The sequence below is a fragment of the Ceratotherium simum genome, chromosome 22 (genome assembly GCF_057802395.1).
Source record: "Ceratotherium simum simum isolate JZ-2026a chromosome 22, ASM5780239v1, whole genome shotgun sequence".
Taxonomy (NCBI): Eukaryota; Metazoa; Chordata; class Mammalia; order Perissodactyla; family Rhinocerotidae; genus Ceratotherium; species Ceratotherium simum.
The window spans coordinates 41372006-41386329 of NC_141921.1; the positions used below are offsets into that span (position 1 = coordinate 41372006).

General features: G+C 41.7%; 1 protein-coding gene across 8 annotated transcripts in view; it reads right to left on the minus strand.

Annotated features, from left to right (window-relative positions):
• The window catches only part of VPS13D (vacuolar protein sorting 13 homolog D), a 255871-nt gene that overhangs the window by 76455 nt on the left and 165092 nt on the right, over window positions 1-14324 (minus strand). For 7 of the 8 annotated variants that reach the window (XM_087446782.1, XM_087446786.1, XM_087446783.1 and 4 more), the window contains 2 exons: window positions 13343-13477; window positions 11743-11910 (listed from right to left, as the gene is read on the minus strand). In XM_087446782.1, coding sequence (XP_087302908.1) covers window positions 11743-11910; window positions 13343-13477 — 303 coding nt within the window. Of the gene's footprint in view, window positions 1-8421; window positions 8718-11742; window positions 11911-13342; window positions 13478-14324 lie in introns of those variants that run through there. The other variant, XM_087446785.1, reaches the window with a different exon arrangement.

Genomic DNA, 14324 nt, shown 5'->3' on the forward strand with positions numbered 1-14324 from the left:
ATGGCTTGATAAGCAGTGTGTAGGTCCACGCCCGGGATCCGAACCCATGAAACCCGGGCTGCAGAAGCGGAGCGTGCGAACTTAACACTACACTGCTGGGCCAGCCCCAGTCATAATCTTTTTTAAAGTTTCTGTTCATTTCACATAAAAACCATAAAATAGACAAGAAAAAAAATCCAGCAGGTATTTCACTTATTTAATAACTATTTGTTGAATGTATACCCTGCAAAAACACTATACTAGATAAAGGAGAACCCACATGGATACAACCTGGATCATTTCAGTTTTTCTTACAACAAATATTTATGGCTAGTCACAGGGAAATTGGCAAAAAAAAAAATGATGAAAGATAAGATCTTTGCCTTCCAGGAGCTTTATGTCTACTCTGGGATGCAGATGAATAAATAGACAATTGCGTCACACATTTCGTCTCAAGCCCATCTCATCCTTGAGGAACAGAATAAAGTGTTCTTTCCCTGGCCCCCACAGCACTTATCTCAAAGAACTGCAAATATCTTGCACAGATCCCAGTTGCAATACTTACTCTCTCTGTATCATGATTACTAATTTCTTGTCTGCCTTGCCTGTTTCATATCCCTCACAAAAAATTTTTTTTAAGTCTTACTTTCCTAAGTATCTGCCACAGCACCTAGCACCTAATTAACAATGATACATGTTTGTTGAACAGACATTTGAGACAAGCACAAATGGTTATAATTTTCCAAGGAAAAATGTGGTCACTGCCTGAACAGAAGCACAAAGCACCCTGGGAATTCAGAGCAGGGAGAATCTTCTAGGACATTGGGATTGGACCATACAAACCTGGAACCTTTGGCCAGAGAGAGGGAGAATTAACAGAGTTAAATTATGAGCAAAGGCACAAAGGTGAGGAGCGAACAGGCAGCAGCGGGGACAGAAAGTGGCCCGACGGCAGCTTCCTGCCACCCTCTCTTCACTCTACTTGACTTCCCAACTGGCTCCGAGTTTTTGAGCTGATCTCCACCCTCTTCACGTGCCTAACTAGGACATTTCCTTGTTCTTTATTTATTTTTTTTGTGAGGAAGATTGGCCCTGGGCTAACATCTGTGCCCATCTTCCTCTACTTTATATGGGACACCGCCACTGCATGGCTTGACAAGGGGTGCGTCGGTGCGCGACCAGGATCCGAACCTGCGAACCCCGGGCTGCCAAAGCAGAGTGCACAAACTTAACCACTACACCACTGGGCTGGCCCCTCCTTGTTCTTAGAAATGGTACAGGAGGGCTTCCCTATTGGTATTTAATAGAAAAGAAAAAAGAGAAACTATCTTTCCCATGTGCCTGTCTGAGGGAAGTGCGGTGTGGCTCTGCTATTATCCACTGACCACCCGTGCCTCCACGTCAGGACCCGGTGAGCCTCCCTGAAGAACCGGTTAGGCCTGGCCGTATCATCATCTGGCTATGAGGAAAGCCAAGGAAAAGCCAGACTCTCACCCCTGCTGGAAGTACCTTCCTTTTCTTCCACGGTCTCTCTTATGGGGGATTTCCCCTCACCTTCAACGATGTAGAAATTACTTCATGTGTGCTGACATAAGCTTAAATTTTTCTCCCTACCACCCTCCATTCCACAAAAAACTCTGCTCCAAGAACTGTTCTCATCACACATTCTGTTTGTGAGCTCCCAAATACATGATTCCCAAATATTTCACATAAACAGCATCATGGTTAATGAATGATCCAATAAGCCTCTAAAAGGGAAAGGTGCATTTTCTCCACCAGCGTTCTCTGAAACCCACTCTGCAAGGAAGGATATGCTAACAAGGCTCGTAGACAACACTGATGACAGAAAATCCAAGTCTAATCTGGAGATGTCAGTTTCTATAGTATCAGGTAAGATTCAAGAGGTACTGTCCAGCAACGTTCTAGAAGTCAGGAGACCAAAAAAGTCCAAAGCTCTAGCACTTTCTGTCTGGCTGTCTTGGGCAAGTTATTTACTTCCACTGGGCCTCAGTTTCTTCAAGGTGGTGGTGGTGATGGCGGCAATAGTAGTAATAATAATATTATCTGCCTGGTTTCAGGCTTATAGAAAGGATCCAAAACATATAAATGCATCATCAACAACTAAAAATCAAGACAAATATAAAGCAATATTATCATTCCAATAAGGAATGATTAAACTCTAATAAATTGATCTTACTTCTCCTTTCCTCCAAAAAGCAAACCATAGAACAGGTCAATAGAACTAACCAGAAAACTCTCAGGAACAACATAGTATCCCCAGCATTCTCCATCTCACTTCTTAACTCAAGCAATGGTATTACTAAGCATCAGAAAGCCAATCTGCTGGCAGAACTAAGAGACATAAACACCTCTACAAAAGTTGAAAAGTTGTACTACAGACTAAGAAGAGGTGAGAAAGGAGAGAAAAGGACAACTGGAGAGAATGAGTTTATTTTCTGCCACCAATTGACAGTGGAAAAGCACAAGTCTCCCTAATATGGCATACTCTATGCTGAAAACCAAATATTATTATTTTAAAATGACATCCTAGTTGCTTAGAAATGCTTAAAGTGGTGAAGTCCAGCAAATGGCTTAAGGAAATTACAGTTTAACATGTACATTTAGGGCCGGCCCTGTGGCTTGGTGGTTAAGTGCGCGCGCTGCGATGCTGGTGGCCCGGGTTCGGATCCCGGGTGCGCATCGAGGCACCACTTCTCCGTTCATCCTGAGGCCGAGTCCCACATACAGCAACTAGAAGGATGTGCAGCTACGACACACAACTATCCACTGGGGCTTTGGGGGGAAAAATAAAATAAATAAAATCTTTAAAAAAAAAAAAAAAAAAAACAAAAACAAAAAACATGTACATTTAGACAAGATGGCTACTGGAGCACACACTGAAGCAGCCTAGAGCTCTGGTCGGCTCCCCGCGTGGGACAGGAGGAAAGGCCTGCGTGCTGCCAATCCCACCTTATTGAAATCGGAATAAATCTTGGGTCAAGCACATCAGTTGTGCGAGAAAGTACAGTACATTGCTCAAATGCTTTTGAGTCATACATTTTCTGGTTGGATAAAGAAAATTCCTGCCTTTTCTCCCATTTCAATCCTTTTACACGAGATTAGGGATTCCCAGATAAAGGTTAATTCAGAAAGCCTAGAAATTATAGTCGGAAAATCCCAAGGTCTCACACAGAGGAGTTCAAGTTGGGAGTGAATGGAAAACTGTTTGAGCTTTACGTTTTTTTTTTTGTGAGGAGATCAGCCCTGTGCTAACATCTGCCAATTCTCCTCTTTTTTGCTGAAGAAGACTGGCCCTGAGCTAACATCCGTGCCCATCTTCCTCCACTTTATATGAGACGGCGCCACAGCATGGCTTGCCAAGCAGTGCGTGGGTGCGCGCCTGGCATCCGAACCGGCAAACCCTGGGTCGCCACGGCGGAGTGTGCGCACCCAACCGCTTGTGCTACCCGGTCAGCCCCTCAGCTTTACTTTTTTTTTTTTTTTTTTTTAAGATTTTATTTATTTATTTTTTCCCCCCAAAGCCCCAGTAGATAGTTGTGTGTCATAGTTGCACATCCTTCTAGTTGCTGTATGTGGGACGCGGCCTCAGCATGGCCGGAGAAGCAGCGCGTCGGTGCGAGCCCGGGATCCGAACCCGGGTCGCCAGCAGTGGAGCGCGCCCACCCAACCACTAAGCCACGGGGCCGGCCCCCTCAGCTTTACTTTTAATGGATGTTGTTTTCAACTGCTTGTGTTTTAGCTTCTACAATGGTTTCTACAATATCTGAGAAGCTGCACTGTGTGGAGGAAAAATATACAGGCAGACTCCCAAATTCACTTTTTTCTAAAACTTCTGGCTCCAACACTCACTCATTATTAAACTTTAATCAAGGTAACTGACCACTGTGGTCTCATTTTTCTCATCTGTAAGATGGGGATAATGCTTCCTTCCTTATAGGGTACCTGTGAACATTAAATGAGATAGCCTAGATAAAGCTCCCAGTCCCACACTTAACATATGGTAGTCACTCAATAAATGATGGCTACGTTATCCACATCCCTTTCTGATTTCTAAGGATGATACTGACCAAAGAATCCCCTCCTTCTCCTAAGAAAGTACTTTGATTTAGCTTTTCTTCAAAATGGACAGAGACTGGGCCGGCCCTGTGGCTTGGCGGTTAAGTGCGTGGGCTCCAATGCAGGCGGCCCGGGTTCGGATCCCGGGCGTGCACAGACGCACTGCTTCTCCGGCCATGCTGAGGCCGCGTCCCACATACAGCAACTAGAAGAATGTGCAACTATGACTTACAACTATCGCCTGGGGCTTTAGGGGAAAAAAAAAAAAAAAAAAAAAAAAATCTTTAAAAAATAAAAAAAAATGGACAGAGACTTATAGAGATAACAATTATAAAAGGGATGCACTACCACATACCCCCAGGGTAACTATTTCCAGTCAACCTAACAAAGCTTGAACACACTATTCTTTTACTCACCATGTTTACACTAGGGTAGAAAACCACTACTCTTTGGGGGACACAAATATTTCCCGTCTTTTCAATTCAGCAACTGAACATACTTTTCCACCACACAGACTGTAGTTTTGGAAGATACAGTGAATTCCTCTGAAACATGAGATGTTCAGTCTAAGAAGATAACTTAAGGACTGGATTCTTAACTGAGCTACTAGCAGGAAATGAAGACAAGTTTTAAACTTTTCCAACCTTCTTGTTTCAAAACTGGAGCTCGAATGGTGGTGTCATTGCCCTGCTACTTCTGGCTATTGAGCTGCTTGATTAGGGTGGAAAGGGGGGACAGCTAAAGGCCATCCACCGAGCTCCCTCATGAGCAAGGCTGCTAAACAGGGTAAGTGAGGCCTGCCTGGGAATTGTGGTCACTCATGTGATTCTCACGCCATCATCTGACACACAGCCCTGCCCAACACACTTCCAATTCCCATAGATATTTGAGATTTGACCAAGTTAGGATAGGTCAATGATGGGTCATTCAGCATCTAAAATTTGCCTCTAACCAAAAAGGGCTCAGACTAAGAGAACTATTTCAGTATTCAAGGTTATCAGAGGAAAATAAAACAAAAACTCTGTTGCCAACAATTTGAGTCATTTCTCTATATACAACAACTTGAAGGCACCTCCTCTTGGCTGGAAAAGAAATCCCTTGGGTGGCTTATTTAGGATCAAAGCCTTTTTGAAAATAGAAAACTCTACATTCTCTGAGGGATAGATCACTGTCTGAAGTGAATTTCATTTAACCTAAAGTTTTCTGCCAACTTAAATACACTAAAACCCCAGTGCTTCTAAAAAGGCATTCACCTATTTCTTGCTTATAGGTACATGGAAAAGCTATTATGGGGATAATCAGCACAACTATAAAATAGAACAGTCATACATAATGACAAAAACAGATACAAGTCATAAATTGCTTTTTCCCCTTTAGAATCCATGCAGGCAGGCACTCAGTACATTCTTTTGCGCAAAGATAAAACTTTTGCCTTGAATAAACAGTGCTTTTAGTCTTGTTTGAGCCTTATAAATATACTGCCTACAAAACAAACACAAATGCTGTTTCTTAAACAAAAGGCAGATGGACCCCTCTGCCCTCAACCAAGTCACAGTGTCTATGATAGAAGGTCGGCTAACGGCAGGGGCTGGCTGAGAATCCCTGGGGAAGGGACAGGGAAGTCAGTTTCCTCTGGATGGCTGCTAGGTCCTGGATCTGGTTTCCCGGGCACAAAGGGCCAGTGAAAGGTTCTCTTGGATGAAAGTGGCTCCTCCACACACTGCACCCCAAATAGAGAGCAAAGAAATGGAAAAAAATATTATCTCAAGTCCTAGCTAGGTTTTCCACTGAACAATCTCAACAGTCTCAATTTCTCTCTCTCTTTCTCACTTAACTTGCACGTATTTATCTTCACATGGCTTTCCTAAAAGTTATCAAAGTTCATTCTGAGACTAGGCAGGACTTTTTGTTTGTTTGCTTTTTGTTTTTCTTGTTGTTTTTATTTTTTAATATATAGAGGCATGTCTAGAACAAATCAAGCAGTTAGCAATATCTCAAGTGTAAGGAAAGCGTAAGGAAAAATGGGAATTGAGACACTAGTGCAGAAGGTCAGGTCTTGGCTCTGCAGCCACCTGGTTGACCTTGAGCAAGTCACGTTACCTCTCTGGGCCTCAGTTTCTTCATTTATATAACAGGGCTAATACTGCCTACTCTATCTGCTGACAGGTTATTTTGATGATCAAATGAAATCACATGAGTAAAACAATGTTTGCAATCACCAAGGTTTTTACTTCCTATAAAGGAGATGGGGATGGTCATGACCAATCTAACACAAGAATGACCATGACCACCACCATTTCCTGAGGGCCTGCTTTGTGACAGAGATGATACGATGGCAGTCACCTTACCAGCTAAAAAAGTGATGTCAAATAATAAGTTGCTCATGGGAAGTTAGCAGTAGTTAATTTTTTATATTCTCTGCCGTGCCTGGAAGAAAGCCTTACACACACAAAAGAAAAAACACAATGTAGGAGAAAAAACAAGGCCTTTAGAATTCACTGGACTTGGTTTCAAATCCCTCCTTGTCATTTCTAGCTGTGTGACCTTGAAAAAATTATGTTACTTCTGTAAGTCTCAGTTTCCTGATTTGAAGACGAGATTAACATACATAAGACAATGTATGTAGGGCCGGCTCCGTGGCTTAGCGGTTAAGTGCGTGCGCTCTGATGCTGGCGGCCCGGGTTCGGATCCCGGGCGCGCCCCAAGGCACCACTTCTCCGTCCAACGCGAGGCCGAGTCCCACGTACAGCAACTAGAAGGATGTGAACCTACGACATACAACTATCTACTGGGGCTTTGGGGGGAAAAACATGAATAAATAAAATCTTTAAAAAAAAAAAAAAAAAAAAAAAGACAATGTATGTAGACGGCCTATCACAAGCCCTGACAAACAGAGGGTGTTCAGTAAACGTTTATAAATCAGTGTGTGAAGCAGGGTGTTTCAACCCTGATCTTATGCCTTTTTCCTACTAACGCCATTTGCAACAAAAAATAATATAAAATCATTAGGTCTTTATCCAAATCATAAAAAAGAAAACTGATTTAAAACAATAAAGCAGGGCCGGCCCCGTGGCTTAGTGGTTAAGTGCGCATGCTCCGCTGAAGGCGGCCCGGGTTCGGATCCCGGGTGCGCACCAACGCACCGCTCCTCCGGCCATGCTGAGGCTGTGTCCCACATGCAGCAACTAGAAGGATGTGCAGCTATGACAGACAACTATCTACTGGGACTTTGGGGGAAAAATAAATAAATAAATAAATAAAACAATAAAGCAATGGCTAAAACTACATAGAATAAGATGTATTAACTAAACACCAACAGAAAACTCATATCTCCTCGACAAAAATTAAGATCTACAAAATCTGAGCTGTGAAATTTGGGCTTCATAGAAATAAATACCATAAAGGAAAAGAGAAAGAAAGAAACCTACCACACAATTGCACCTAGTGAATAATGAACCATGAATTCTAATTTCCATGAACAACCACTCACTTTGATGAAAATAACTTCAGTTAAAAAACAAGAAAAATTATTAAAATATTTGTCTTCATAAACATAGAGTCAAAACATACCTGGGATCAAAAAGGTACCCAGGATCAAAAGCATCCTATATTGCCTTGATAAAGACACAAAGAGAAGGATGGAAAGCAGGACAGAAAGAGCAGAGATTCCATTAGTGATGACCAGAAGTACTCCCCTCCTTTGCTGGAAGAAATTAAGCATGCTGTTGGCTTTCTTCCTTAGGAAGACCAGGTGACAGCTGTACAGAGCAAAGACTGAGTTTCTACAGGGGCAGAAAAGAGAATGGAATAATTTGCTCTATTGTTAACATCTGAGATTTTCTTAGTTTGAAAAGAACTTTTATTTTTTTGAGAATAACTACATAATTTTCCTGTAGGTATATGAAAATATTACACAATAACCACAGATAAAAGGGAAACTAGAGTCTATATAAGAGAGGGAATTTGTTCAATGGGCGTCTCTCCAATTCTCTGGCTTTGAGAGAGTTTGGAGGGTCTTGCAGATACTCACACGACATTCAGCTAGAAAAAAGTATGCTTTCTGCATTTCATGTTACAGAGAGAAACCTGCTCCTCTGACATGATTTTAGAATTTGAAATTCTGTGCTTTTCTTAAATAAATCATATTCCTAGAAAGGATTCCAGGATCGATCATCTTGCCATGGCCTCAGGAATGGGATCAGATCTTTAAGGTTCTACTCAAAAGGTTCGAGTCATTTTGCCAAGATCCAGGCAAGGGAGTCATGGGAGAGATGCTCACAGCTTGGTGGCTAGTCCCTAAATCATATCACTTCAGATTTGGAATCCATAAGCTGATTTCTGGAGTTGGGGGATGAGAAGAAAGGCTAAGAGAAACAAAGGGATAAAGGCATAGATTATTTCCTAGTTATATTTCCTTGAGGACAATATTAAATAAATTAAATAACAGTTAAAAATGTAATGAGAAATTCCAGAAGTGGATATGATAGACCTGAAATTAAAAATTTTCTATGAATAATTCACAACATCTATCCACAGACCTAACCAAGACCTGTAGGTCTATTACCTTCTTATGTGACAGAATGAATTCCCTTTAACTTGTCACTGGGTTTTCACACACTTCATCTCTTTTGCTTCTCAGGTCAATGGGGCAGGAGAATGACCTTTTCATAGGTTAAAAACAAAAAAACGCTCAAGATTAACAGACAAAAAGGATTACTTACAGGTAGGCATGGGATTAGAACACAGGTCTCCAGACTACCAGCCCTAACCTCCCCTCAAAGCACAACTCTACGACTACAACAATGGTTTATGTCCTTTTGGGAAGCATGCACCTCTCTGAGTCCAATAAAAACTTTAGATCCTTGCTCCAGAAAAATGCACATGTATGTAATATTTATAATTAATTTCAAGAGGTTTATGGAGCTTCTCCACTTCGCTCAAAGCTCACTGAACCAAGGTTAAAGCCTTTTGGTCTTTGCAGGCAAGTGGGGCTGGCTGGCTGGAGTTCATAAGGTGCAATTCTGTCTTCACCAACCCCTTTCTTTAATCACTGGAACTCAGGCACTCTTTAAAGAATACTTCCCCAGGCCAACAGTTGATTATTGTGGTCATTTGCACTTCCTTAAACTCCTTTTGTGTACACAGAAAAGCAAACAAAACATTCCCCCAAAGCAACATTAAAGGTCTGATTTCAACCCACAAAGCTACAAGAAAATGGAGACCTTTAGCCAAACTACACACACGCAGAATCACAGATGACCTAAATAGGCATTTAGTCGACAGACCTGCTTTTGGAGCTACCATTTCCAATATGAAGGGGTAATTTTAACGTCCTTTGCTTTTTCATCTTAGAGACATATGGACTAATTTTTATAACACATCCAGCGTTCTTGGTATCAAAATAAATTACACAGCAATTCCTCTGGGTAGCAGCCTATGACGCCAATACTGATTAGCTTACTAAAGGCGAGAGAAATACAGGAAGAAGGACCCCAACCACAACGGGAGCAAGGGTTCCCATTCGAGAGGCTCGGGTCCTGGAAAGCAATACCCTTATGTGAATCTAATGATAATATAAAGCATGATATCCAACAAAATGCATAATCACTGCCACCAGGTCTTTATATGGATTGGGGGTGAGGGTGGGGACAAGAAGTATTCTGCCCTTTCTTTCTGCTTAAGTTATATTCTCATGCTGACCCTCAAGCTTCAAAAGCAGTTTTCCAGGGGAAACAGAAGAACCAGGAAACAAATGAGACTTCATAAATGAGGAAGAATAAAGAAAGGGCCAATCCTTTCCACCAGGATGTTGCAGGGAAACTCTGGAGAAACCCACACAAGGTCTCACCTGCGGAGAGGTCACGGGTGAGTTTACAACTTCCTCATTCCCATCCAGAAGGTTAACTAGAGAGGGTTCCTAACAGCCAACTTGGCCCAGATGGAGTCTGAATCTCCCACTCGCCGAGCCTGAGACCCTCCTCCTGTGTAGACTGTTATATATTGACTTTCATTTCAAGGGCATTAACGGTTTCCTGCTGGCTAAAGTCTGAACGTTTTACATCACTGCAAATCTAAGAGTCAAAGTGAAGATCCATTTCTCTTGTTCAGCATGTATTTTTCAAAGTTTTCACAAGGTCGTATCTCATTATTGTCACAGTAAGCCTGCAAAATAGGTGCATTTCTATTCTCAATAAACCACAAGCTCAATAGAGCACAAGCTCACTTATTTTTCAAATTAAAGCAAAGTCCAGGGGTACAAAAACAAAGAAACGAATTATAAAACCAAGGAGACTTTCCTATGCTAATTAGAATTTAATAAAATTAAACAAAATCTTTAACTGGGCATTTACAACTAAATATTTAGGTGCATCTGTTCATATTAAGTTTAGTAGCTAAAAGAACATGGAGGACTCTGTGCCACTATGGTGTTGTTGTATGTTGCCAACAAGAGTAAAGTCCAAGAGCAGGGTAAGAAATGATTCAAGGCAGAAACGTGCACACTCATTCAGACTTTGAACCTGAGTCTGTTTCCAAACCATGATTTACAAAGTCTCTCTTGCCCCTACCTTTCACCTTCTCTGAAAGTAAGAATGTTGCCTATTTTGAACCACAAGCCAAACAGTACACTTTTGGTCTGGTTTAATATAACTACGGTACTGAAAAAACTGATCTGACTAAATAACTATCATCTCTGGAAAACAATCTGGAACACAGGAATAAATTCCCAGCTTCCACATATTATTACCAAGAATGCCATGCAATATAGAAATGTTATTCCTCTCTAATTTCTTACCTGCTCTTCATGATAAGTTCCTTGCAGCACCACTAATGTCTCTTTGTAAGGCCATTTTTAGAGCCTAGTGGCCTAGGGCACAAGTGCACCTGTGATTTCACTACAACAAGTGCTCTGCAGTAAAAAGCAGAGACAGAGAGCACAGGGGCTTTCTCAAACCTGGTCCATCCACGAAAACGTCAATCTCTAGAAGAAAAGTTTGTTGAGCTGACAGGAAGAGGAGGAAAGCAGAGATCTTTAGAGGCCTTTCGTATATATGTTGTCAAATAGCAACTCCCCTTCAACTACCGTCACCTTTTCCAGCTTCACAAATAAAATCGGATCCAGCCAAAACCTAAACTGCAGAATAACAAAATGTCCAACAAACAAGAGGTCAATTTAAAAAAGGCCAACTAGACAGCAAGACACAGGAGAATGACACTGCTGTCCTTCCGCTGCTGGATTCAGATGACTCAAAGGGTTGCTTCACTCTAGAAGGATGTATTTTAGTTCAGACTTTGTCCTGTAAGGTGTGGGGAGTAACTGGTAGATTCTAGGCAGGAGACGGGCACAATCGAATTCTATGTTTTAAAAAATGAGTTCATTTTGGTGGCATTTTGAAAGTTACAATGAAATCCAGGGGATCAGGAGGCTACTGCAGTGCCCAGGGAAGAGATAACCAGAGCCTGGACGAAGGCAGTGGTCATGGAGAGAAGGAGGAAGAGATATTTCAGAGGTGCACTCAGTGGACCGGGCGCCAGGTTATTGGAGGTGAGGGAAAGGCAGGGCATGTGGGCAATGAAGATGAGGCCATATATGTAACTTCTCACAACCTATTAACCATAAAAGAAATTACAGTAATGCAGCGGACTGATGAGGTTAATTACAATGGAATTGCACCTCTATTTCCTTACCTTGGCAGCAGAGTTTGATACTCCGTGTGTAACATTTCTGATAAGGCCCCCAACATTTCCATACTTTATCAGTCCAGTGACCCCTTCAGAAACATCATTCAAAAGCCCCATGGGATTGCCGAGAAAGTCCACTGATCCCAGGATCCGAGCTGCCTGGCTGAGGAGTTCCTGCCAAATGGAGTGGGAAGAGAAGAAAATCAGCACCGGTTTATATTTGCAGATTGAGTGTCCCAAGCAAAAGGTTAGAAATCAGTCTCGTCCTCCAGTCCCACCAATAGCAACAATGACCTTTTAATCCTCATCAACTGCAAGCTCCTGTCCTTTCAAGAGCTCCATCTAAACTTCTCCCAGTATGCACATCCCAGAGATCCACCACTCACCACTCACACTCTTCAAAGCCATTTAGAAGAATAACACTAGCTATGAAACAGGACAGACTCTTTACAAGTATTTATTATTTTATACATCATACTCTCCTTTCCATTGCTCCTACAATTAGGGAATTAATCAGCAGCAGGGAGAATGTTAAAAGGAAAGTGAGGGAGGGGTAGATTCGTGGTTCCCCTCATAATCTGCGGAGGGGGTCGTGCATAAAGAAAGCACGCCCAGACCTATCAAGCAAACCATCACTTTCCATGTCCCTCCATTGCCTGATTCCAGGTCCAGTAATCTGCTATATCACTCTCCTTACAGTTCAGTGGAAATAGCACCAATTAGGAAAGTCAACGAAGGAAGCAAAGAAGGAAAGGAGGGGGGCCAGCCTGGTGGCAAAGTGGTTAAGTTCACGCGCTCCACTTCAGTGGCCTGGGGTTTGCAGGTTCAGATCCCGGGTGCGTACCTGCGCACCACTTACCAAGCCACGTTGTGGCAGGTGTTCCACATATAAAGTGGAGGAAGACGGGCATGGATGTTAGCCCAGGGCCAATCTTCCTCAGCAAAAAGAGGAGGATTGGCAACAGATGTTAGCTCAGGGCTGGTCTTCCTCACCAAAAAAAAAAAAAAAGAAGAAGAAGAAGAAGAAGGAAAGGAGATGGGAGGGAGGAGGGAGAAAAGGAAGCAAGGATATATATATTAACTTTGACAGCTAATAAATTTGATATGATCCTGACCCATCTATTCACCAAAGAGTATGCCTTGACTTTATATTTTGGTCTTTGCAATGTGGATAATAAATATAAAATGGAAAATGTCCAACTTGATAAAAAAAATTTTAAGTTCAACTCTAGGGCAGGATCTCACAGGCTCCAAGAACACTGGTGTGGTTGTTGAAAGTGGCTCATGTCTAGTAAATACAAAGTTCACAGTATTTTGTGTTATCATGAAAGCATCATTAAACCCTTCAGAGTTGTGACTAACCTAGTGAAAGCCCCTGAGACTAGTTCTGAGGGACAAGACTAACAGCTCATAAATCAAAGGCACTGTTTCAGGATTTTCATGTGTATGGACTTCATGGGCTGTGACCTGACCCATAACACAACAAGCTGAGCTGGAATGTTTAACTGGGTTCTCAACAGTAATGTCTTAGTAACCAAAATTCCCAAACAACAAAAACAAACATTCTACTTGTGCTCCGGCCACTAAGTGCTTGTCCAAAGCTCACCTCCTGGAAATGTTTGAGGATATCATTGATGATGAACTCCTTGGTCTCATAGGGATGTACCCGAGTGAATGGGTCCAGATTAATTACAGCATCTTCAAATCGAATCAATGGAAATCCCAAGGTACTTTTTAGGGCCTAGTTACAGAAGAAAGAAAATGACATACTTTAGCCATAATATGGGCTTTCAGGGTGCTGTAATTCTAAATTCCATGAAAGCCACAAGTCATGTCAACTTCCCAATGAGAGCCAAGGTTTTGATATTTATAAACAAGGATTTTCCCTGTAATTATAAAAGTAAAATATTAGAGGAAAAAAATATGTATATATCACCCAAAATAACATATATCACACAGAAATAAACACTATTAGCTTCACAGCATAATTCCTTCTGGTCTGTTTTGTGTCTGTATTTTTGTCATGTTTTACTTTTTGTCTGAAGCATACCACACATACAGAAAGATGTACTAATCAAATGTACTGTTCAATGATTTTCCCCAAAGTGAATGCAACCATGTAACCACCACCCAGACCAGAAAGGAGATTATCAGCCCATCTGGGAAGCACCCCCGGCCCATTTGCAGACTCTCAGCCACTACTCCCTCTTCCCCTAAGGTAACCACTATCCTAACTTCCATCACCACCGATTAGTTTTTCCTACTTTGAATTGTATATAAATGAAATAACCAGTATGTACTCTGTTGTACATGGCTTCTTATAATCAGCAGTAAGTTTGTGAGATTCACTAGGTTGTTGCACATGGTTGCAGTTTATTAATTCTCATTGCTACATAATATTCCAATGTACAAATAAAACACAATTTATTTAACCATTGCTGCTGATGAACAGTTGCATTGTTTCAAATTTTTTGCTGTTATAATAATGCTGCTATGAACATTCTTGAACATTTCTTTTGGGGCACATTGATATGCATTTTCCTTGAATATAAACCAGGGAGTGGAACTGCTGGGTCACAAAGAATGTA